Source organism: Cnephaeus nilssonii, assembly GCF_951640355.1.
Source record: "Cnephaeus nilssonii genome assembly, chromosome: 22".
NCBI lineage: Eukaryota > Metazoa > Chordata > Mammalia > Chiroptera > Vespertilionidae > Cnephaeus > Cnephaeus nilssonii.
In genome coordinates, this window is record NC_137093.1 from 4,953,506 (window position 1) to 4,979,175 (window position 25,670).

General features: G+C 53.8%; 1 protein-coding gene across 2 annotated transcripts in view; it reads right to left on the reverse strand.

Moving 5' to 3' along the window:
- The window catches only part of BICDL1 (BICD family like cargo adaptor 1), an 80,603-nt gene that overhangs the window by 6,130 nt on the left and 48,803 nt on the right, over window positions 1–25,670 (reverse strand). The window contains exons 3-8 of one of the 2 annotated variants that reach the window (XM_079762236.1): window positions 16,692–16,808; window positions 13,692–13,838; window positions 7,561–7,740; window positions 6,726–6,944; window positions 5,654–5,797; window positions 1,201–1,331 (exon numbers count right to left, since the gene is read on the reverse strand). In XM_079762236.1, the coding sequence (XP_079618362.1) occupies window positions 1,201–1,331; window positions 5,654–5,797; window positions 6,726–6,944; window positions 7,561–7,740; window positions 13,692–13,838; window positions 16,692–16,808 (938 nt within the window). The remainder of the gene's footprint in view (window positions 1–1,200; window positions 1,332–5,653; window positions 5,798–6,725; window positions 6,945–7,560; window positions 7,741–13,691; window positions 13,839–16,691; window positions 16,809–25,670) is intronic. The other variant, XM_079762237.1, reaches the window with a different exon arrangement.

Genomic DNA, 25,670 nt, shown 5'->3' on the forward strand with positions numbered 1-25,670 from the left:
ATAGAAAAAAGAGACGCAAAGGTAAAACTAAGAAATGGAGATGATGGAAATGAATGAAGACAACAGGAAGGTGGGGAGGAGTGGGTGAGGGTGTGAGAAGGGGAAAGGTGTGGGGAATTTTAAAGTCAGAAATTAAAATGTATCCTATTATTTTTTAAAAGGCCTCTGTTTCAAATGAGCTCCTTAGCTTCCTGACAAACAGCCACATGGTAAGGGGAAAGGATGTGGGGACAAGAAAGAGTCAGAGACCTGAGGTGGAGGCCAGTTCACCACGGGGCTGTGATCCCGGGAAAGAATCTGTGTTCTCATCTGTAAAACTGGGATTAAAATTTTTTACCTCTTGCTGTGGCTGGGAGCATTAAAGGATAAAAGTGTTTTGTAAACAGTAAAGTGATGCACAAATGTTGTTATTAATGTGTTGCAAAGCACTCTAAAAGCAGATAAAATCTTAGTACTTTGTATCTCCTTCCACTCAGTGGATAGGGTTTAGACTGAGTGCATGATAAAGAAATAATTTAGGCTCTAGCTGGTATGGCTCAGTGGATAGAGCGTCGTCCTGCAGACTGAAGGGTCATGGGTTCAATTCCAGTCAAGGGCACATGCCTGGGTTGTGGGCTCCATCCCTAGTGGGAGGCGTGCAGGAGGCAGCTGATCATGATTCTCTCTCATCATTGATGCTTCTCTCTCCCTCTCCCTTCCTTTCTGAAACCAATAAAAATATATTAAAGGAAAGAAAAATAATTTAGCCCTAGCTAATTTGGCTCAGTGGATAGAGCTTTGGCCTGCGGACTGAAGGGTCCCAGGTTCAATTCTGGCCAAGGGCACATGCCTGGGTTGCGGGCTTGATCCCCCAGTAGGGGGCGTGCGGGAGGCAGCCAGTCAATGATTCTCTCTCATCATTGATGTTTCTATCACTCTTTCCCTCGTCCTTCCTCTCTAAAATCAATAAAATATATTAAAAAAAAAAAAAAAGTCCACGGCAACTACACTGCACCCGAACAGGAGAGAGGCCTGCAGACAGTGCCCACCCGCTGTCAGCGGCAGGGGCTGCCTGGAGAGAGGAATGGGTTTGGGGTGAGGGTGGGAGCAGGGAAACGCCCTCTCACTTTCCTATCCCTCTGCAGGATGTGACTTTACACACGGGGCACACAGGCGCGTTCCCTGTGAGGACGCGGAGGGGACGGAGCCGTGCTCACTCACTTGGCAATGGCCTCGTCCCGGTCGCGGACGGCCTTCTGAAGCTGCTCCTTCGGCTCCTTGTCCTCAGACGTCACCCTGAGCCGGTCTCTCTCCTCCTTGAGCGCAGTCATCTCCACACTCAGCAGAGTCACCTACGGGGAAGCCAACGGGGTGAGCGTGGCGATGCCGCCGCTGCTGGCTGGGGGTCTCCCTCCAAGAGGAGAGGGGCGAGAACCTCCGGGCAGGTGCGGGGCCCGGGTGCCCCGAGGGAGGCCCGTCTCTTGGAGAAAGGACGCCACATCCTAGGCGGGCCCGGGGCCTGGGCTGCAGCCGGGGGGCCAGGTCCCCTCCGTACACGGCCCACCGCACCGCCTCATTGTCCCAGGCGATCCCAGGGAGCTAGCGGAGGAAGCCACACACGCACCAGGCTCTGAAACACACGTTTTTTGGTAGAAACTCAACAAGGAGCATGTCAGCCCAGGACCTGGCTGGTGAGAGCCTGGGACCCGGCCCACCCTGCGACAGCACCCTGCGCGGCCTGGCGCCTCCACCTTCACGCTGCCCCGGTCACAGCACACGCAACTCCACCACCTAAGGGTGTTACCGCCTTTCCCTTCCCGTGCCCCGGGCCTCAGAGGACACCACAGCCCGACCTCCGCTGGCGAGCCCCACGGTGACCCCGGCACTGAGCTCTGTGATGGCAGAAGCACGTCCCAGCTAGCTGTGCACCTGGGAGCCGGACTCTGGTGCTGAACCCCCATTGCTGTGCGGTGAGTGGACGGCTGTGACTCTTCTGGCCACATCCCCACGCCCTCCCCATTCTGGGGCATCCCGGCTGCGAGTCTTGGTGGGAGACAGGGCGTGTCCTCCCGCACTGGGGAGTCCCAAGGGGAGAGACGTATCTTTTCCGAGGCACCTGGGCGTGCATCCCAGCCTTGCCGGTCACATCCCCCTACCCCGCCCCCCCCACTGCCTCAGGCCACTGGGAAGTGTGACATGGACAGTAGTTGCTGCCATTCCCACGGCTCCTTCCTGTTCTGGAGCCCAGTTCTCCAGCCTTCCTGGGTTCTACAAGAGGTCAGGTGTCACGCCCAAGCCTTCTCTTCCTGCTTCAGTGAAGCGTTTGCCCCCAGAAGCCCTGCCAGGCGGAGCGCTGAGGCGTCTCTGTTGAATGGCGGGAAGGGTGGGCCCTTCTCACAGGTGACAGGACCCGGCTGTGGACGCCTCCTCCCGCTGGTCAAGTATCACGCGTACTTCGGACGCCTTTCCAAGGGAGGCTCCATCCACACAGCCTGTCCCGCCCTCTAGGGCAGACGTCCCCTTCGGTTTACTCCTCGGCTCCTCATGGCCCGGGGCCCAGCCCTCCCCACAGAATGAGGCCGAGCCACGGCCCGGACTGAGGCTCAAGATGGAGTTTCCCTGCAGACCCTCCGCACTCCCCAGCTGACAGCCGGGCAGGCAGCCGCGGGGAGGGGCCCGAGACACCCACCAGGAAGGGGGACACAGGACCACCTGCTGTCACTAGGGCAACGGGTCTCCTTCTCGTGGATGCCTGGTAAGGAACATCAGGCCCTGGTGCTTCTGAGGCGGGGACAGCGCTGATGAGCAGGGTGAGCAGCCCTAGGGAAGAACAGGCCGGGGCACCCGCAGAGGCAGGACACGCATGTGCGGCTCACCCTGCAGAGGCAGGACACGCATGTGCGGCTCACCCTGCAGAGGCAGGACACGCATGTGCGGCTCACCCTGCAGAGGCAGGACACGCATGTGCGGCTCACCCTGCAGAGGCAGGACACGCATGTGTGGCTCACCCTGCAGAGGCAGGACACGCATGTGCGGCTCACCCTGCAGAGGCAGGACACGCATGTGCGGCTCACCCTGCAGAGGCAGGACACGCATGTGCGGCTCACCCTGCAGAGGCAGGACACACATGTGCGGCTCACCCTGCAGAGGCAGGACACGCATGTGTGGCTCACCCTGCAGAGGCAGGACACGCATGTGCGGCTCACCCTGCAGAGGCAGGACACACATGTGCGGCTCATCCCGAGGCAGACAAGGCGGCGGGCGAAAAGCCCGGCCTCGCCCTATTTGGTAGCCGGTCCTGCAGCTTGGCAACCAGGACCCAGGACCCAGAAAGCACCGGCAGAGACAGCCCGGCACCCGGAGACCGTGAGCCCGCCGTGACCTCGGGCCAGCGGGGCCAGCCAGGTGCTCCACGCTGAGTGAGCAACAGACGAAAGTAGGTGCTGGGCAGGCGGTGCCAGCATTTAATGGGCTCCAGATAAAACTCCATAAGAACTTTACTGATTTCAGAGAAGGAAGAGGGAGAAAGACAGAAACATCAATGATGAGAATCACTGATCGGCTACCTCCTGCGCGGCCCCTACTGGGGACTGAGCCCGCAACCCGGGCATGTGCCCTGACTGGGAATCGAACTATGACCTCCTGGTTCACAGGTCAATGCTCAACCCTTGGGCCGTGCTGGCCGAGCTCAACAAGAACTTTTTGCTTTGGCCTGGAAAACTTGGTCAAGACAGACCACCAGCTCTCTGCCTTAGAAGTGACAGGGACTCACCCTCCCTCAGCTACACCTACTTTCCATAAAAAGCAAGAATACAAGTATTTCCCACCATCGAGTTGTTGTGAGGATCAAATGGGTGAGTAACATCGGCACCCCGTGCGGTGCCGGATGCCTGGCTGTAAGCTCTGTGCCCTCTCCTCCCCCCCCCCCCCCCACGGGCGACTTGCTGCTGGCGGTCCTGAGGACTGGTCTGGCTTTTTACCCAACTACAGGGTACAGCACCCCTAAGCCCACCTTTCCCAAATAAGGTGGCCGTCCTCGTGACTGAATAGCATCCAAGAAAACAGCTGGAAGTTATATATCCAGGGCTTCGTTTGCCCTTTCGTTGGACAATTCTGTGTGTGACAAGGCACCGTGCTAGGTGCTTTAGGCGAAGAGAAAAGGTACGTCAGACCTCGAGCTGGTCTGCGTGGGGCCTGGGGACTGGGGAGATGAGAGGTGACCGAGGGCAAGCGCGACACAGCAGGGCCGGGGCGGGTCCGAGGACCTGGAGGCTGAGGAAGGTGGAGACTGGGCAGGTGTCAGGGAGAGTCCTCCGGGCGGAGAAGCCAGAGAAAAGCCCGGATGTGGGAAAGCACGGGGACTGGGCCCCGTCAGAGCCCGCATCAGGCCGGCCGGGAGCGCAGCTGGCTGGAGGTTGTGCGTTGGGTCCCCAGCCAGGGCACAGAGCGGACTCAACCAATGAACGCATACACGGGAGGACCACTAACTGATGCTTCTCTCTCTCTGCCTCAAATCAATACGTTAAAGAGAAAAAAGTTCCACACCAGACTCTCAGCAACCTACACCTGGCTTATGCTTCTGAATGAGATGACGCCCTCTGGGGTTTCCAGTTTTATAATTCTGAGAAGCAGCAAAACACAACAAAAGACAGCCAAGATCAAAGCGCGGATAAGCACCAGGCAGAAATGTAAATGGGCTTCGAAGTAAACCCGGCCTGTATTTGTCCGCAGAACTTTCGGATCCGCATTCTCCTGCTCTTCCGGTTTCAAAGGCCTGTCCCCACGGCTGAACCCCTTCCCCCGGCCCCAGGCCTGAGAGTGTCGTGGCTGCCCAGACCCACTCCCGCGCGTGGCCTGGAACAAGCTTCGGCTTTCAACAGCCTCTGTCCTGCCCTGTGGCGCCCCCCTCCCCAGGGAGTGCAGTGATGAATGGCTGTGGGTGGGACTCCCCATTTCTTCCAAGAGAACACGAGGAAGTCTAAGGGGCACGGCCCACAAAAAGGTGAGAGTTTATTTCCAGTCGGTCTTTCAAAGGTAGAAAGACTGACTGAAGCGAAAGCCAGGCTGCAATTCCCTCATCAGCCCCGTGGGGCGGGCAGGGAGGGAGGGGTGACTGGCTTTGGACGAGGAAAGCTGGGCAGGCTGGGTGGGGGCGGGTTAACAGGCTGCCTGCGTGGTGTCCCCCACACGTGGGGCAGAACCTCGACACCTGGCCCTGGTCACAGGAAGTCTGTGTTTACCGCCTAGGACACATTTCAGAGGCTCCTTTCCGGGTGGGCTGGCTCCTGAGGCCGTTCAACCTCTCCCGGTGAGAACACAGGTGGCCCTTCGGAAGCCGGGAAACCGGCCGGCCGCGGCGCCGCACTCACCGAGGAGGCCCGTGAAGACCAATCCTTGTTCTCAGACTTCCCTGCTCAGAAGCTACTGGAAACGCCGGGGCCTGAGCGTGGCCGGCCCTGAAGACAGGAGAACCGCGTTCCCCGGCTCCGCAGGGCCAGCGGTTCTCAGCCCCGACAGTGACTGTGGGCTAAACCCGGGGACTGGCTTCTCCTCCCGAAGATGCCCCCCTCGCCTCAACCCCAGGTCACGGTCCTCCGAGGAGCCGGCGGAGGGAAGCACTGCTCCGTGGGACACGGGGAGGCAGCTCACGGGGCCCCGAGTCCGGGGTGCTCACCTGACTGTGGAGTCGCTGCAGCTCTTCTAGGCTTTGCCTCAGTTTACCCCTCTCTCCCTCCATGAGCTCCCTCAGGGCTCTCGAATCCTCACTCGTCTGCCTTATCTGTTCTTCTAAGGAGTCATCCTCAATTCTCCGGGAGCTCTGACGGCAAGACAGAGCGAGCCAGCCAACCGGGGAGGTGGCGAGGGGGAGAGGTGGTCAGTGGGAGACGAGAGGAGAGAGGGAGCGTCGGTGAGGGGGGAGGGGGGTGAGGAGGCGGCCAGCGGAAAGATGGTTCCGTTCGGGGAGAGACAGACAGCAGGAGGTGGGACGGGGAGCAGGAAGGAGAGAGGGAAGAGAGACAAAGGAAGGAAGGAAGATTAGAGGAGAGACTCTCTTGCTCAATTTCAGTCAGCAAGCGGCAGCTAGACACGTGCTTTTTGTTTCAGGCTCCGGGGAAGGTTGTGTGGCGTAAACAGCCCACGTCCCTCCAACCACGACCCAGTCTCCATATTGCAACCCGTCCCACAGGTCCACACCGCTCGTGTGGCTCAGGATGGCCAGCCTGCCGCCTTCCTTCAGCAGAAACCGCCGCCCGGGAGAGCGCGAGTGGAGGGAGGCGGGCAGCAGGCGGTCCGGAGCCTGGGCCTGCCCCTCCACAGAGGAGAGCGTCTGGAGTTCTAGAAGGCCCTGCTGTCGATCTCTCAACCCGCTCACTCAGACACGCTCCGCAGAAGTTCGGGCCTTTCCCGTGCCTGTGCAGCGCGGGCCCAGCCCGAGGACCGATGGGCTGCAGAGAAGTGACCTGCAGTGCTTGCCTGGAGCCAAAGTCCTGATCTCAAAGCTTCCAAGGAAGCCCTGCACCCGAGCCCATGGCCTGCGCCCACGACACAGAGAGGGTCCCGGAGCCTCCGGCGCCCTGGCTCTCAGCCCCTACTCGCCCGCCCGCCCGCCACTCGGCGCTCTCAGAGGTCGGGGTTTCGAAGGCTCCAGCTCCAGGGCGAGCCTCTCTCTCGGTACTTGTTGTCAAGCTCCCACCAGCCAGGTCCTGCAGGGGACGGGGCACCCCCTGCTCAGCCCGGCCTCTTACCGTGGGCTCCACGCCATCCACGATGCTCTGAATCAGCCTCTTGAGCTCGCTGAGGGCGGTGCGCAAGCTGCCGGCTGGCACGTCCTTGGCAGACGAGGTTTCCGAAGACTCGTCCATCGAGGAGTCCGTGGAGACGGCCGAGTCGGCACTGTCGTTGCCTCGCAGGTGTGAGCAGAGGTAGCGGACCTGGCAGTAGGCCTCCCAGAGCTGCAGCCTCAGCTGCCCCCCGGGAGAATTACCCTCGGTTACGGGCCCCACGGGAGAATTACCCTCGGTTACGGGCCCCCCGGGAGAATTACCCTCGGTTACGGGCCCCCCGGGAGAATTACCCTCGGTTACGGGCCCCCCGGGAGAATTACCCTCGGTTACGGGCTCGGGAGGGTTCTGCCCCTGCTCCCCTTTTCCTAGTACATGAACCCAAGTGTCTAAGATCCTGTTCTAGCAGAAAGTGTTTTAAATCACCTGTTCCAGAAGTATGGACAGTTATATGGGCCCAGGACATCTATACAGAATCCCAATTCTTATGTTCCCTGCCCTCTAGCCCCTCCCATTTGCCAAATAAAGCACTTCTTTCTTCAGGCGGCTGCTGGGGGGGGGAGGAGTGGTTATGAGAAGCAGCCAGGTGGGCGATCACGAAGGACCAGGACCCTGTCAGTAACGACTAGTGAACAAGCAGTTCTACGAGGCTCTGGCCAGCAGGCCCGGCGACCCGCACAGGCTCCCGCTGAGGCAGCGGCACCGGGCAGCAGGGGGACGGCGGGGCTCCCAAAGTCAGGGCCCGCCCAGGGTCCCCCGGGAACCCCACGTGCCGGAGTGGCGGGGTGGGGAGCAGCACCTGCTCTCTCTCCTGCTCCAGCTCCTCGGCCTCCATGCTCTGCTCGATCTCGGACAGGAGGGACGTGCTGGTGGCGGCCGAGCTCTGCAGGCTCCTCTCCTCGGTGAGCTCCTCCACCTTCCCCTGCAGCTGCCGGCAGGAGAGCCGCACCTCCTGCAGCTCCAGCTGGCTCTGGTGCAGCTGCCGGGGACAGCAAGGCGAGGCTGGTCAGGCCCGGGCCGCGGGAGCCCGGCCGGAACCGGACTGAGCTTCTACCTCCAACCCCCAATTTACAGACAAATGCAGCCGGAGGAGAAGCACGCTGGGCTACCCCAGGGGGACAGCCAGCGACATTCAGATGTGGGGGATCCCACAGGACAAGCAGCGCGGTTTCTTCCACAGATAAATTTCAAGAAAAAAGAAAAGAAAAAAAAAGATAAAGGGGGAACCTGTAGATTAAAGAGATTTAAGAGACACCAACCGGCTGCCCTGGGTCGGCCTAATTTAACTTGTCCCTCGATTCAAACGAAAAACGTAAAAAGCAATTATGATTTTGTAAGACAATTGAAAATTTGAACCCTGACTGGATATTTGATATTAAGAAAATATTGCTTTTTTTTTTTTTAGGTACAAGAGTCCTGTGGTTATATTTTCCAACTTCTTATCATGTAGAGGTATTTGTTATTTACAGATGAAATCATAAAAATTCTGGGATTTACTTTAAAACAATACAGGAGAGGAGCAAGCGGATGTATGGAGGACTGGCTAGGGGTCGGTGGTTTGTAGAACATGGGGCATCGTTACACTGTTCTGTTTCTGAGTGTACCTGAAATTCTCCACAATAAAGAATTAAACACATACACAAACATAGAGGTAAAATACCGAAGCATGGCTAAGACAAATAAACAACAGGAAAATAGTATCACGTGTTGAGGTCGTGGAGCAGCTGGGACTCGCAGCTGGTGGGGTGGAGGATGTACTTCGGAAACCCGTGTGGCTGTTTCTAAGAGTGAAATACACACCTGTCCTATGACCAGCAATTCCACTCTTTTCTTATGAATCCTCACCTGAGGGTATTTTTTTCCAGCGATTTTTTTTTAGAGAGAGTAGGAGAGAAAGGAGGGGGCGAGAGAGAAACGTCCATGTGAGAGAGACACATCCACCTGCTGCCTCCTGCACCTGCAACCCAGGTAACACGCCCTTGACAGGAATCGAACCCATGACCCTTTGGTGTGTGGGCCGAGGCTCTAACCACTGAGCCCCACCGGCCAGGGCAGCAGTTCTCCTCTTACAAACGAGATGTTCACAGCAGCGTTATCCCTGAGAGCCACAAATGGGAAACCATCCAAATGCGAGGAAAAATAGAACGGCTATAGTCACGTGCTGCAACGCTATCCTGCAGTAAACGAAGCAATACACCACTACTACATGCCACAACACGGATGAGTTCATCGACATAATGCTGGGCAAAAGCCAGGCATAAAACAATTCACAACGATGATTCCACTTATAGAAAGTGCCCACACTTCACTGAGGTGTAAGGAAGCCGGAACAGAGGGTTATTTTTGAGGACGTGGCAGGGAACTTATTGCCTGGGAGGGAGGCGTGTGGGGACTGATCAGAGACTGTGGAGAGCTGGGTGGTGGTTACACAGGTGTACATACTTGTCCACATTCACTGGGCTGTCTGCTTAAGAGCTGTGCTCTTCACTACACGTACGTAGTATTTTAGTGAAAAAGTTAAGGTTGTCTGCCTCGGGTTTACGGACACAGCCCTGGTGTTGTGTGTGTGTGTGTGTGTGTGTGTGTGTGTGTGTGTGTGTGTGTCCCGCACCGGGGCTCAGAGCAGGCGAGTGATGGGGTAGAGAGGGGACAGCAATGCCGGGGCCACGGCTTACGGACCAGGGCTCCGTCCCTCTCTCTTGCTGTTGCTACGACATCCCCCGTTTCTCTGTGGCCCCTTCCCTGAGGATCCAAACGGGCCACTGCTCCCTGGTGCCGTTACTGCTGCCGAACTTAAGGGTCGACTCCACGTGACTGGTGCACGCCATACTCGTACCAGCGCACCCGTCACTACACGTGCTTCTAGCGGAAGACCTTAATTGCAGCATCGAGTCCATCTGCTAACCGCTGTGCACATGTGCACACATTACACTTGCACAGGAACAATGTCTCCCGCTCTTCTTTCTCCCCTGCTCTTGAACTTGGAGTCTGCCCCGCCCCCCCACCCCCCCACCCCCAATATATTGACACAGAAGAACTTTCCTGGGATTTAAATGTAACTAACTCATCCTCTTTATAAAACAGCACTTTGGCTCCCGGCTGGGTGGCTCAGTTGGTCGCACATCCTCCCATGCACCAAAAGGTTGTGGGTCCGATTCCTGGTCAGGACACATACCTAGGTTGCAGGTTTAATCCCTGGTTGGGGTGCGTATGGGATGCAACCGCTGGATGTCTCTCTCTCCTCCCTCCCCCGCTAAAACTCAATGACCATGTCTTCAGGGGAGGATTAAGAAAACAGAGCAGACACCACTGTTTTTTCCAGGTGGGCCTGTGGCTCCAACAGAGACGCAGAGGCGGAGGGTGCCGGCAGCAGCTCAGAACTCTGCAGCTCTCACGGACGGAGCACGCTGCCCCGCAGAGCCTGCAGCCAGCCCTTCAGGTGCCCCGACGGCCCCCCTCTACCGGCCGGGACCGGGGAACAGAGGGCTGCTGGCACCGGGGTCTGGATGTGCCTTGACTAGGAAGTTTGGAACCTGAGCGCGCAGAGCAGGAGACAGGAATTGGCAAGCTTGCTCTGCACGGCTCCCGTGGATCAGCAATACCCGCTGGTCCAGTGGGCATTCCTCCAGCCCCAGTTTTGAGGAAACTCGGAGAAAAGAAACGAGGGTTAAAAAACATAAAGTAAAAAAGACATTCCGAGGAAGCACTTGGCACGATTGCAAACGGCATCCTAAATTGGCAGAGAGCTTCACAATTATTTTCCAGACAACTCCACACAGACCTCAGCAGGAGGCGTGCAGCACGGACAAGGACAAGTGCTTCTGCACGGGACGGAATTAGTTCAATTACTCATGCCCACGCAGAGGTGCTTAATTAATTAGAACAGCTCGGCGCAAAACACCAGGGCGGGGTAACCGATCCACAGGCTTATGCAGACAGAAAACACACGAACCAATCCAGGGACGAGTCTATCACATATGAGAACCCTCTAAAATGAGAACTATCATCCTTTATACAACAAAGATGACGCCAAATGTATTTACATGTATGAACAAGGAAGACACCAAATGCCTGTGTTCATACAGTGTAACAAGTTCAAGCTCTCGATAGTCATGCCCCGAACGCCGGCAGAAGTGGGGCCCTCTCCTCATCTCACACCGAGGAACGGAGAGGGTGTGTGTGAATGCTTCGCCAAATCGCCTTTCTGGGTCACCGTGCTCTCTGCGGGTGAAGCCCGCCCACTGCCCACATCTGTAAGACGCCCCGCTGGGTGTGAGCTGGCACAGTTACAGGGCCCTTAAAGGGACAGCAGCCTTTACTGGACATCAAGAGTTTAGCTTCATTTAAAAAAATTATTGGACCCTCAGTAAGTAATCATTTTTACCCCTATTCTAGCCTGGAAAAAGAAATGGGGAGTTGGATGTGATCAGTGGTTGGGAGTAGAACGCCCAGGACACAGTGAGCCAGATCAGAGCCGGGGGGAGGCCGAGTCCGGCTGCGACAGGCCCGTCGCCCAGCCTGCTGGCCCTCCCTCTCGTCCCCTGAGTAAAGGGATTAAAACCATGGATGATACACATCCCAAGGCCACTAGCTCTACATTTCACAAACCCCATTTTAGAGCATTCAACTACCATCAGAGTGAGCTGGAGTTTTTATTTATCATATGGGCCATTTCAGCAACAGAAAGGGTTTTCTGGAGGACACTGGTCATTGGCAGCAGCGGAAGGAGTTTCATGTGAACCAAAGAACAGGATTACAAACAGCTGGGAAAAATGAGATTCATCCCATAAACGCAGACTTTCCAAATCAGAGTGGGAAGTGCCCGACTGGCTGTAGGCCCCGGGCGAATGACCCTCTCGTCCTTAGGAAGCCTGATCAGATGACAGTGACGTACCCGTGGTGAGGGCGTGAATGTGGGGTGACGCGGGACTCAAGAGAATATACAGTCCACCGTGCCAGGCAGGTACAGGATGGTCCATACTAGTCCTGGCTGTTCCCCACCGCCAGGCATGCTGGCTCCCGGGCATGCCCTAGGTCCGTGGTCGGCAAACTCATTAGTCAACAGAGCCAAATATCAACAGTACAATGATTGAAATTTCTTTTGAGAGCCAAATTTTTTAAACTTAAACTTCTTCTAACGTCACTTCTTCAAAATAGACTCGCCCAGGCCGTGGTATTTTGTGGAAGAGCCACACTCAAGGGGCCAAAGAGCCGCATGCGGCTCGTGAGCCGCAGTTTGCCGACCACGGCCCTAGGTCCCCAATTCTTTTTTGTTGTTGCTGTTAATCCTCCCCCGAGGATATTTTTCCATTGATTTTTAGAGAGAATGAAAGGGAGGTGGAGAGACACACAGAGAGAAAATCAACTGGTGGCCTCCCGCACGCGCCCTGACCAGGGCTGGGATCGAACCTGCAACTGTAGTACATGCCCTTGCTGGAACGGAATCTGGGACCCTTTAGTCTGTGGGCCAACACGCTATCCACTGAGCCAAACCGGCCAGGGCTAGAGCCCCAATTCCTGATGGGAAATGAGGACATTTCACTCGTGAATTCATGGTGGACAAGAAGTTTCTTTCAGGCAGGGCAGCTTCTCCATTCTCCTGCACTTCTCTTCCTTCTCCTCTCCACGCTCTACCTCGCAGCCCTCAGCAGAGTGCCTGATGGGTAACAGAGGCTGGTGCCACACCGACCTGCAGGGCCAGGGCCAGGCTGGAAGTCAGCACCGAGCACCGGGTAATGCAGGCGGCGAGGGTTCCACCAAGACTGACTACGCTGCTGCGGATACACATTTCGTTTTTTCTAGCCCTCGGCTTTAGAATGTGTGCAGAGGTCCCTTGTTCCTTGTCAAGAAGCACACGACGTTCACCGCTATTAACACCATCAACCTTAAAATACGAGCAAACTCCTTCCAGCACCGATTCCTATTCAACGTTAGCCGAGGCCCCGCTATGGGCCAAGTTCCAAGCTGAATGAATGTGCAAAAAACACGGAGGGAGAAAAATGGCTAATTTGCCCTAAAGAGGTTCATCCCTCAGAGGGTAGCTCAGCCAGCCGATGGTGTCAGTGACAAGGGAGCTTCGCCTAAAATGCATCCTCATCCCACACCCCAAGGCTTCCCGCCACAGCTGACCACCGAGCCCAGGGACCTTCGTGGCCTGGCCGTGGGCGGAGACCACCTGGAGCTCTTGCATACCTGGCTGACCACCCCACCCCCACCCCGGGCATGCCCGAGGGAAGCCACGCACTCAGCCCCTGGCCCCGGCGCCCCAGGCCTGCTCAGCGAGGCTTTCTTGGTAGCAGATGCTACACCCAGTTTCTGGGGAGGCTGGGAGCCATGATCTCGTTCAGGGGGTTGTTTCTTGCTAAGTGTGAGCTTGGGGATTCAGCTGAGGCTGGTTGGCAGTTCCCAAAAAAGGACAAATATGGCCATGAAGCAATTTCCTTCCGTGAGAAAGAGAAAGGCTAACCAGGCTCACAAAGGGTCAGCTGGGGCCTTTTCCAGCAACTGGCAGGAGCAGGGTGCAGGTCCTGCTGGGTTCAGCGGGCAGCTCCTTGGTTCCTGCCAACGGCAGCCACCGGCCCCGGGGAGCAGCTGCGGAGAGCAAGGTGAGCCAGCACCTCACAGGCTCCCTCTGGAAGCCCCAGGTCTCCCGCCCCGAGGCAGAAGGACACTCCCCACTCGCTGGGTCCCAGCCGTGTGCACGGACCAGAGAGAACTCCGGGAAACTGCTCTGGGGCTAGCGGCTCAGCACAAAATGGAAGCATGACCCGTGGGTGGCGATGCATTTCTTCTGAGCAGAGCCAGCCCAGCCAACCCCGTGAGCGCCAGAACCACAACCAGGCCCGCGGGGAGACTGCACCCGGGGCTGGCCTCCCAGCCTCTCCTCCCAGCCGGGCAGCTGAGCGCTGCTTCTGAGTGGCCCCTCAGTACCTGCAGGTCTTTGTCATGGCCCTGCCTCTCCAGGATCAGCACCCGGTCCTGCAGCTCCTCCACGGTGCCCTGCAGCAGGTCGTTCTCCTGTAAGGTGGCGCTGAGACGATGCTCCAGCTCCCGTTTCCGATCCGACAGCATCTTGATCTGGGGGTGGGGGGGGGGGGTGGGGAGTTACACCCGGGCTGAAGCGTCGGGAGAGGGGAGGGACCAGCCTCCAGGCACGCACGCCCTCTGCCCGGGGGGCCCGGGGCCCCCATCTCTGAGATGGTAGCTGTGAACCCCTCAGCTACAGAGAACACCCCTCCCGTCGAGAAACCTGGGGAGGGGTGGGAGTGGAGTTTTGGGAAGGCTGGAATGTGGGGTGCCAGGCAGGGAAAGGGACGGGTAGTGCCTGGAATTTCCACAGATAAGACAGGAGAGCCCCACCCTGCCGGCCCACAACTTGACGCCAATCCCCCAGTTGACTCGGGAGTGGAACCTAACCCTCTGCGCCCTTCTTCCTCCCACGTCACGCGCACAAGCAGACGCCCGCGCCCGCCCTGGAGCCGCTGTGTCTCCCTGTCCGAGGCTCTGTCTTTCCCCACGCTGGCAGGTCTGGCTCTGGGGGTCCCAGCTCAGACCCGAGTCCGTGGGGAGCTGGCAGGTACAGACACGAGCAGTGCCTGCATCAGCCCGTGGCCCGGGAAGGAGCAGAGGGACACAGGGGTGACTGGCTGACTCGGGTATCTGTTTGCCTGAGCGAGTAATTGGTGAACAGGAGTCCTTTCTCTCCTTTCCCGAGACAGGCTGGTGTGCTGGTGCACAGACTAGCTAGCCGGTCTCCAGAGAGACATTAATCTTTTAGGAAGGTCTGTCTGCTTGCTTCAGTTTCAGGAAAACAGAGGAAAGGGATGCCAAGTTTTCTCTGGCCTCAGGTCTGCAGGTGGAAGCCGGGCCAGCGATGCTTCACCGCCCCGCTCAGGGCTGCAGGAAGCTTTCCCAAGTCCCCCCAAATGCCAGTGGCCTTGGGGGGGGGGCGTCTGGAGCCCCTGCAGGTACCCTGGCTCCTCCTCCTCATCAGTTCCCTGCTGGACTGATTTCTCAACCAGTGTCTCGCTTGTCAAGAGTCTCGTGACGTGGCTGCGAGGTTCTCCTGCTCTCTCGTCGTGTGGGTAACAATTCACTGAGGGGGACCCGCCTGGACCTTCCCACCCCTCCCTGCTGCCCGCTGTCCTCACTCTGCACTAAGTTCTGCTCCTGGGGCACAGATCTCCATGGCCACCAACCTGTCAGACAGGAGGCCGTCCCGGGAAACCAAGTATGTGGCCTCTGTCCAGAGATCAGGTGTCCGGCCCAACAAAGCAGCACTGTGTCCAGCACGCCCCCGGGGGGGACGGAGGGAGCGGCCCCTTTGTGAATGGGCCCACTCTTCCCTCCCCGGAAGCCGCGGAAGCCGCGAAGGGAATTCTCACTCCAGTTGATTTTCATATAACCCCTCTGACCTTCCCATTTCCGTCCCCTGCATCATCCTTGCTTCCCCAGTTCACTCCGTGAAGCCATGAGGTAAGTTCTGAGAGACAGCCCGGCTCCATGAAGTCACTTGTTTGAAATGAGTAACTTCCCAGCCTGGGTTTTAACAGTGAGAGTGCTGCTGGAAGCAAGGAACCGGCAGGAGGCGGCCAACTCCCTCACCCCCCCCCCCCCCCGCACTCCCCCCCCCCCACACCCCGGGAACTTGTGACCAAACCTGCCAATGCACACACATGCCTGGGAATGAGCCCGTGCTGTGAGGGTCTGGGAACAGTGGATGTGGGGGGCGGGGGGGTGCAGGAGAGAGAGGACAGGCAACTCGAGGAGTCAGATCTTGGTGGCGGCAGGTGAGCGGCACCATGCACACAGACGGACAGACAGGCATGCCAAGCCCACGGACACAGACAGGCATGCCAAACCCACGGACACAGACAGGCATGCCAAACCCACGGACACAGACAGGCATGCCAAGCCCACGGACACAGACAGGCATGCCAAGCCCACGGACGCAGACAGGCATGCCAAGCCCACGGACACAGACAGGCATGCCAAGCCCACGGACACAGACAGGCATGCCAAGCCCACGGACACAGACAGGCATGCCAAGCCCACGGAGCAGGCTACTTACTTCAAGGACCTGCTGCTCCATCCCGGGGGAGGGAGGAAGGACGGGAAGGAGGCAGGAGGAGAGAGAAGACGTGGACAGACTTTAGGAAAACACCTTCGGGTCCTTTATGAAGCAGGCAGCAGCCTGCTTCTCCGGGCCTGACCCGGTTGGCGGATTCCTTAACCACAGTGGGGTGCACTTGTGTCTGGCCCCGGTCTGTCCTCCGAAGTGTGACTCAGCCAAGAGGGGCCCTTGGAGCAGATCAGGGAGCAGCCTCCCAGGAAAAAGCCCGTTTGGGCTGCCGGTATGACCCCCCGCCCCCCCCCCCCCCCCCCCGTCTCCTCCCCGCCCACACCTGCGTTCTCACAGGATGGTCTCCTCCGTGCTCCGCTGCTCCGGCCTCCCGCCCACTCAGGGCACAGACCCCGACGGCCTCTCGTACACTTTCAATGACATTACCACCGCCACACCCAGCGCTTCCCATGTGTAAGCTTACCAAGTCCTCACCACCACCCTTGGAAGTAGCTACTCTACTTCCGCTCACTTTAGAGGTGAGAACAGGCCCTGTCCAGGTGAGTAAACTGGACCCAGATGGAGCGGGGAGAGGAAGACTCCCTTTCCCATCTTCTACTGAGGAGGGGCCCGGTGCTTTTGGAGGAATCGGCATATTCAGAACAAAGCAGGCCATTTCCCAAACACTGAGCAGTAACTCGGAGCAGCCTTCTTTACAGACCACAGGCGCCCCGCTAGCCTCTCGCAGCTCTGTCTCTAGGGATCCTAGAGAGCAGGCTTTGTTTCCCGGGGCAGAGGGCTCCTTACCGGAAAGCCCCCACGCAAATAGGAGCCCTCGCAGCCCCAAGCAGCGTGGCCCCCAGGCTCACCTCGGCCTGCAGGCTCTCCAGGCGGAGGATGTGCTGGTTGGTGGAGGAGTTCTTCTCCCGGAAGTCTTCTCTGAGGGCGTGGACTTGCAGGGAGAGCCGTCTCTCGACCTCCGACGCCTGCAAGCAGAGGAGACCTTCAGGGGCTGTGCCAAGCCGCCCGTTCCACCTGTTGGCCTCTCCTTTCTCAGGCGTTTCTCGGCACCTCTCCTCTGTGAGCAGCAGAGGAGACGCTGGTTTCCTCCCCGGGTCCGACGGCCCTCCAGCACCCACACGAGACAAGCCCCTGCCCCGGCCGCCACCATCACTGGCTCTGTCGGGGTCCAAGCCCACGCTGCTGGTCAGAGGCAAAAGGCCTAGAAAAGAGTCAGCTTGGGAAGGTGACCATCATCATCGTTACCCGGCAACGGCAGCAGCTCAGCAAAGCCTCCGTGTGCCACACCAAAGCATCAGACAGACAGACAGACCTACCACCGGAGAAATCCCGGTATTCTCCCACCACTTCCTCAGCGGGGCCCCGGGGGCCAGCGCAGTCTGCACTTCTCACGTCCACTCTACACGGGCACCATTTAAAACTCCGCCATGCCTTTCACTCCTCAAGGACATTATTTTACAACATCTTTTATTTTATTTTATATTTTATTGATTTTTTACAGGGAGGAAGGGAGAGGGATAGAGAGTTAGAAACATCGATGAGAGAGAAACATCGATCAGCTGCCTCCTGCACACCTTCTACTGGGGATGTGCCCGCAACCAAGGTACATGCCCTTGACCAGAATCGAACCTGGGACCCTCCAGTCCGCAGGCCGACGCTCTGTCCACTGAGCCAAACCGGTTAGGGCGCAACATCTTTTTTGTTGTTAATCCTCACCAGAGGATATTTTTCCCACTGATTTTTAGGGAGGGTAAAAGGGAGGAGGGAGAGAGAGAGAAACATCGATTGGTTGCCTCCCACACACACCCAACTGGGGCCAGGGATCAAACCTGCAACCTAGTACATGCCCTGACCAGGAATCGAACCCGAGACCCTCTGGTGCGCAGGCCGGTGCTCTAACCATCGAGCACACCGGCCAGGGCTATTTTGCAACTTTTAATTCTCTGGGGAGTGCTGGCTGAGGTGCTCATTTCCCACCCTAGCCCACTTATTCTCTAATGCTAAAACAGCAACACCCGGTATCATGGTGGATCAGCACCTTCTCGAATACGCAGGCGAGTATTCGGAAAGAACGCTCCCTGGATAAGACACGACCCGCGTCCTCCTCCGGAGGCCCCAGCCCAGCCCCACTCAGGCGCCCCCTGAGCACTGCCCGGGGCAGAGGAGAGCCACCGGACCGGCAAGCAACGGCCTCCGTGCTTTTCTGAGACCAAATGGGGTCAGTGAGCTTTATGGGCTCCCGGGCGAGATCACCGTGTGCCGCGATGCTCCGGAAAGGCTTTCTGGAGAAGGTGGGACGCCGTGACGCTGAAACGGCAGGCTAGCTGTTCAATGAGGCTTTCGCGGTAATGGTTACATGTTCCATAGTTCTATTTATCTTCAAGTGCTATATAATCAACTGTCCATCTTTTTTTGGGTCCCATAGATTCAACAAATGTTGCCCCTCCCCCCATTCCCAACTAGAGAGACACATAAGAAGACTCTTAACCTATAGTTCTAACTTTAAAACAATAATTATCGCCCTGTGCAGGTAGCTCAGTGGGTTGGAGCATCGTCCCGATATACCAACGTTGTGGGTTCAGCCCTGGTCAGGGCACATACAAGACACAACCAATGAATGCATGAATAAATGGAACAACACATCGATGTTTCTCTCTCTAAAATAAAAAAATTATAAAACACAACAGAATAAAATGAAACCACCATTTTCCCTTCATATTCTAAATTTAATTTCTGACACTGCCAGCTTGTTTCAGACTTCTTAATCACTTAGAAATATGCCAGTCACCCCTGCCCAAAAATAACGTCAGTATTTACTGAGTCCACGTGCCAAGAACCACGCTAAATGCTTTAGATGCATCATCTCAACTGTCAAAACCAAAGGAAGGCCTCGCGCCCTCAATTCACTCCTGAGGGAACAGGAAGTGAGGAAACCTGCCCAACATCTCAGTAAGTGATGACATCAGAACGGCAAACTTTGGGTCATCTTACTCCCAAAGTAGGACTGCAATGCTGCCTTCTTGTATCTTGAAATAGTTTTTCCCATTTCTATGGCTCACTATCAAAACCAAACTTTATAGAGTCCAATTTAGCAAGGCTTCTTCTTCTTCTTCTTTTTTATTTTTTTTGCAATAAGCAGTTTTATTTAAGACTCTTAAAATCTCTTCTAACAGAATTTAGGGCCCATGAGGAAAATCCCTAAGTGCTGCAGGTGACTGCCTGCACTGAATTCAGTTGCCACCGGGGGTTCAGATGTGTGTAGATTTGCTAAGTGCTGGGCAATGCAGGCAGCTGACCTTATTCTGAGCATCACCACCTTGACATGAATCATGAGACAACCACACCGCGGAGACGCGCTGACGGCTACCAACCTAGCCCAGGCGGCCTCAGAGGTGCTCCTGCAGACGCGTCTCCCCTCAAAACGCGCCCCCTAGAAATGAAATGCATCGCTTCCCACCAGGAAGCCCGACTCCAGCATCTGGGTGCCCAACCACTAAGCGTAAGGTCTCCTTTAATGCCTGACTCCTCAGGTGTGCCGAGGACACGGTGTTCAGAAAGGCCTTTAATCTACACCTCTCATCCGAATGCCCAACAGCCCCACGAAGCAGGAACCCAGGAATCACTGGCCTCATTCTGCAGACAGCGAGGTGGAGGCTGACAGGGAGCGGCACTGCCCGGTCCCTGGCCGACAGGCTCTGTGCTCCCACCTCCCACCTCCCACCAGGTGGCCAGTCATATGCCTGTGATGATGATGGAGGGGATGGATCAGCCAGACAGACGGACAAAGCTACCATTTGCAGGGAACTAATGCACCTTTCAAAAAAAATTATTTTCTTCTTGTTTCAGAGATGGAATCTGGCTCAGATCTTTAGACCCATCAGAATGAGTATTATCTATTTCTGCACATAATTAAATAACACAACTCGAATGTTCTAAATGCTTTCTGATCAAAGTATCAGGAAACCTACAAAGCCCTTCTGGCTCCACAATCAATTTCACAGCTTCTTTGAAGTTCAAGTTGGAGAGCCGGTTAGCCAGGGAAACTAAAGGGACCCACTCCACTGAGAGGAGATGGCCTGATGGGAAGAGAGTCAGGTGGTCAGGGTTACAGTTCCTGTTCCACTGTATGTGGACATCGTATGTAATTTAACCTCTTTCCCAAATTATAGACATGTTTCTCCTTTACACAGTAACACAAAAAGGGTGGGTCTAAAGGAACACCCATTTCCCTATTTCTTACTCAGAACTTTGTGGATTGAGTCAAATCACTGAAGTTTAGGGAAATAAAGAAAGAAATATTGCATTGCTACAAATTTAGGGCAACTGTGTGAAATATTAAACTTTCCAAGGATCAGCTGTTTCTCTTAAAAACCAAGTACTGAGCCCTGGCCGGCGTGGCTCAGTTGGTTAGGCATTGTTCTGTGCACCAAAAGGTTGCCAGTTCGATTCCCAGTCAGTGTACGTGCCCAGGTTGTGGGCTCGATCCCTGGTAGGGAAGACAGCCGATAGATGTTTCGCTCTCACGTGGGTGCTTCTCTCTCTCTCCACCTTCCTCTCCCTAAAAATCAATAAAAATGTTTTTAAAATACACACACACAAAAAAACAGGTACTGAGAACACCATGGACATGTCACAGGTGCTGTCATATCCACAGTCCACTTCGGGGTCGGCATTGCAAACAGCCTGTTAAGTGACTCAGCCAACAGCACGAAGGTGTGGGTCAAGCTAGAAAACAGGGGGAAATACAGCAATATTTATCAGCCATACCTTTCGGTTCTGTCTCCTGGTGACCTTTCAAAGCTATTCAATAGCCAGCCAGTCATGTTAATTGGAGATGCAAATTTTCCTACCTAGGTTTAGGGCAGCAGGCATGGCCCTTGGAAATAAGAATTTCCCTACTTCCAGGTTTTGGACGTGGAGGCTGCGGCGGCATGATCTTAGAACAAGTCATTCTGATAATGGAACATGGCAGGAACGGGACTCATGGTTTACTTCTGAACATGATGAGTTTGGGCTACCATGTCTGATTAAGTAGCCAGGAACAGCTATGGCAGAATTGTGGCAAAGAATGCCATCTGTAATCAATAATACAAAAAAGATGGCATGATTTTAGCTCTGGTTTTTCTTGTTCTTCAACTCAAAAATTTTTTCTATGAGAGTAACAAATGTTCAGAATTAAAAAAAGCGGGGGTGGAGGGAACTAAAGGATGGAAACGGAAGTTCAAGTCCCCATTCTCCAGTGATAGCTCTGATATCATCCACACTGGAGTGGTTTCTTTCTTTCTTTCTTTTTTTAAAATATATTTTATTGATTTTTTACAGAGAGGAAGGGAGAGGGATAGAGAGCTAGAAACATCGATGAGAGAGAAACATCGATCAGCTGCCTCTTGCACACCCCCCACCGGGGATGTGCCCGCAACCAAGGTACATGCCCTTGACCAGAATCGAACCCGGGACCTTTCAGTCCGCAGGCCAATGCTCTACCCACTGAGCCACACCGGTTTGGGCTGGAGTTGTTTCTTGTGATTCCTTCTCTAAAGTTTCTATTCATATCTATCGAAAACATTACCAAAAAATTTACCTTTAAAAATACATATTTTAACATCTTTCTATGCCATTATGTAGACCTACCTTCTTTTTAACAATTGTCTGATATTTAGTTATACAAATATACCATAATTTATTTAACTAGTCCCTACCTGTGAGCATTTAGTGTGTTCCAATTCTTCGCTGCAAAAAAATAAAAATAAATAAAAATAAAATCCTTGCTTACCTATCTTTGTCCTAAAAATGAATACATTCCTGTGAGTGGAATCACTAGGTAAAAGGATACACATATTCATTTTGATAGGTATTGCCAAACTGTCCCCCCAAAATGGTTGCCTTAATTTATATCCCTACCAACAGAGTACAAATATGCCTGCTTCTCAATACCTTGCCACCAGTGGGTATTATGAAACACGTTAGTCTTTAGATATTGATTTCTAATATTCTCAAATTTTCTCTTACTTTCATTGCATATAGCTTGGATGATTATAAAAACAAGGCATTTGAGAAATAACTCTAATTCTGTTAAAGAATGCTGAAGAGTTTAACACTTAAATAGTCCTTGTGCTATCTGAAGCGAACTCCTTTTATAATTCGAGTGCTTGGGTTGTTATCATTAATTATTAATCTTCAAAATGATAAAACAAAACGGACGTTGTGTAGGCAGCAAAATATCAGATGTAAGTTGTAGCAATATCTTTACCGATACAGCTCCTAGGGCAATGGAAACTAAGGAGAAAATAAACAAATGGGACCACATCAAAATAAAAAGCTTCTGCACAGCAAAAGAAACCATCAACAAAACAACAAGAAAGCCCACTGTACGGGAGAACATATTTGCCAATGTTACATCAGATAAGGGTTTAATCTCCAAAATTTATAGGGAACTCATACAACTTAACAAAAGGAAGAGAAACAATCCAATCAAAAACTGGGCAAACGAACTCAGTAGACACTTTTCGAAAGAGGACATACAGAAGGCCGAGAGACATATGAAAACACTAGAGGTCCGGTGCACGAAATTCGTGCACGGGGATGTGTGTCCCTCAGCCCAGCCTGCACCCTCTCCAATCTGGGACCCCTCAAAGATGTCTGACTGCCCGTTTAGGCCCGATCCCGGTAGGATTGGGCCTAAACGGGCAGTCAGACAGCCCTCTCATAATCCAGGACTGTTGGCTCCCAACTGCTCGCCTGCCTGCCTTCCTGATTGTCCCTAACCGCTTCTGCCTGCCAGTCTGATCACCCCTAACCACTCCCCTGCCAGCCTGATTGATACCTAACTGCTCCCCTGCCAGCCTGTTTACCCCTAACTGCCCTCCCCTGCAGGCCTGGTCACCCCTAACTGCCCTCCCCTGCAGACCTGGGTCCCCCCCAACTGCCCTTCCCTGTAGGCCTGGTCACCCCCAACTTCCCTCCTCTGCCAGCCTGGTCACCCCTAACTGCTCTCCCTTGCAGACCTGGTCCCTCCCAACTGCCCTCCCCTGCTGGCCTGATCGCCCACAACTGCCCTCCCTTGCAGGCCTTGTCCCTCCCAACTGCCCTCCCCTGCTGGCCATCTTGTGTCCACATGGGGGCAGCCATCTTTGACCACATAGGGGCAGCCATCTTTTGTATTGGAGTGATGGTCAATTTGCATATTACTCTTTTATTAGATAGGATGCTCAAAGTCACTAATCATCCGAGAGATGCAAATCAAAACAACAATGAGGTACCACCTCACACTTGTCAGAATGGCTACTATCAACAAATCAACAAACAACAAGTGCTGGCGAGGATGTGGAGAAAAAGGAACCCTCGTCCACTGCTGGTGGGAATGCAGACTGTGCAACCAACTGTGGAAGACAGTATGGAGTTTCCTCAAAAAGTTAAAAATGGAACTCCCATTTGACCCAGTATTCCCACTTCTAGGACTATTTCCCAAGAAACCAGAAACATCCATCAGAAAGGACAATGCACCCCTATGTTCATAGCAGCACAATTTACAACAGCTAAGATTTGGAAACAGCCTAAGTGCCCATCAGCAGATGAGTGGATTATAAAACTGGTACATGTACACAATGGAATACTATGTGGCTATAAAAAAGAAGGAACTTTTACCATTTGCAACAGCATGGATGGAACTGGAGAACATTATGCTAAGCGCAATAAGCCAGTCGGAGAAAGATAAATATCACATGATCTCACTCATATGTGGGATATAATGATCAACATAAACTGATGGACAAAAATGGATCTAGAGACAAGGTGGCACTGAGCAGACAGTCCAACCTTGGGGAGAAGGCAGGGGAGGGAGGGTTAGAGATCAACCAAAGGACTTGTATGCATGCATATTAGCATGACCAATGGACACAGACACTGGGGCGGTGAGGGCTTGCCCTCAGGGGTAGGAGTGGTGCGGGCGGGGTTAATTGGGGAAAATGGGGGACATGTAATACTTTAAACAATAAAAAAAAACCCCATGGACGTTGTGTTCCTTTTCCCCAAATGCTCAATGTGGTCAGTGGACCATCTTGGACAGGTTACGCTCTCCCCACTGAGCCAGGTGTTCCATGATTACTCTTCCTCATGACATGATTAGTAACATATGAACATTTCCCCCAAATGGAACATTTAGATTAAATTTGTTTAAACTGGCCACAGCAGAACTGTTAACTATACCCTTTCTTGTTAAAAGGAAGAAAGGAAATTGCAGTAGTTACACATGAGCATCATTTAACTTGCTTGTCAAAAAGGGAAAAAAATGAACCAATTAACTTAGAAATCATAGTAGGAAAGATACACTATTTTAATACTTTGCCTGATTTACTGAGCTTTAAGAAAAAACTCTCAGCCAGGCTGGTGTGGCTCAGTGGTTGAGCATCAACCTATGAACCAGGTCAATGTTCGATTCCCAGTCAGGGCACATGCGTGGGTTGCGAGCTAGATCCCCAGTAGGGGGTGTGCAGGAGGCAGCCAATCAATGATTCTCTCTCATCACTGCTGTTTCTATCTCTCCCTCTCCCTCTATCTGAAATCAACAAAAACATATTTAAAAAAAGAAAAACGATCAGTGCTCTCTCTATAGACCACACCTGCGCCTTTCCCCACCCCCATCTTTCCCCAGCACCCTCTTTAGAGCAAGCATGTCAAACTCAAGGTCGGCGGGCCTGGAGTTTGACGTGCTTGCGAGCCTGCTGTTCCCCACCTCCTTCCCCAGATATGTTTTCTTTGCCTGACTTTCTCCCAAGCTCCAAGGGCCCTTCTTTTGCCGCAGTAACTTGTTTCCTGAGCCCATGCAGCCCAGCTGACTTACTTCTACCTCTGGGACTTTCTAAATAAACTTTTGCTTGTATTTGAAAAAAAAAGGAAAGAAAAAAATTATCAACTTTTTTTTTTTTCTTTTTTGCCAGGGCATGATGAATAATGGGCGTCTGCCTGAACTACCTCAGGCATGGCAGTGAGAGTGCCAATCAGGATGAGACAACACCATAGCGACGCTTCAGATATCAAGCTTCTATTACGTGCTCTATCCTGGTGTGAGCATTTCACGCTTATTAATTCATTTAATCTCCACAACGACGGGAAGGAGGAGGTGGTCTGACCTTTTCTATCTGTAGATGAGGACGTCAAGGGCGAGGCATTTTCCCAAGGTCGTACTTGTGCTGTAAGCGCTGAGCTGGGATTCCCACCCAGACCTTCAGTTTCTACACTCGCACTTTCAGCCTCCACACAGAGCACCCCTTTGCTCCCTCTCAAAGATGATAATTAAAATGAAAGTGACTTTAGAGCCACTGCCTTGAATTTATTCTCATTTCAGACGGAGGGGGAACCATTTAAAATCATGTATAATGTACTGAAGTTGAAAACTTTGCTAATTTAGAACACTATTTTCAAAATAATGAAATCTATTTTTCAATTTAAATGTAAACAGAAGCCCATTGCAGAATGCTTTTAAAATATTGTTAGCATTTTGTTGATTCCCCCACCCGTCTTTCTACGTGTGTGTACAATTAGTTATGATCATACTGTTCCTATACAGGGGTGGGCAAAAGTAGGTTTACAGTTGTATGTGAAACAATTTATTCTTGTATTATTATTTATTAATTATTGCATTTTTTCCATACAAACAACTGCCGACCTACTTTTGCCCTGCCCTGTATATAGACAAATGGATAGATTGAGACATAATTACAGTAATGACACCCTAGCAGCAATAAGCACACCTAGAGCTCAGATCTTGGTTTCTAAATACCAATCTCTAATAAATGAGCCACAGACGGCTCCTTGGAGAAATGGCTGGT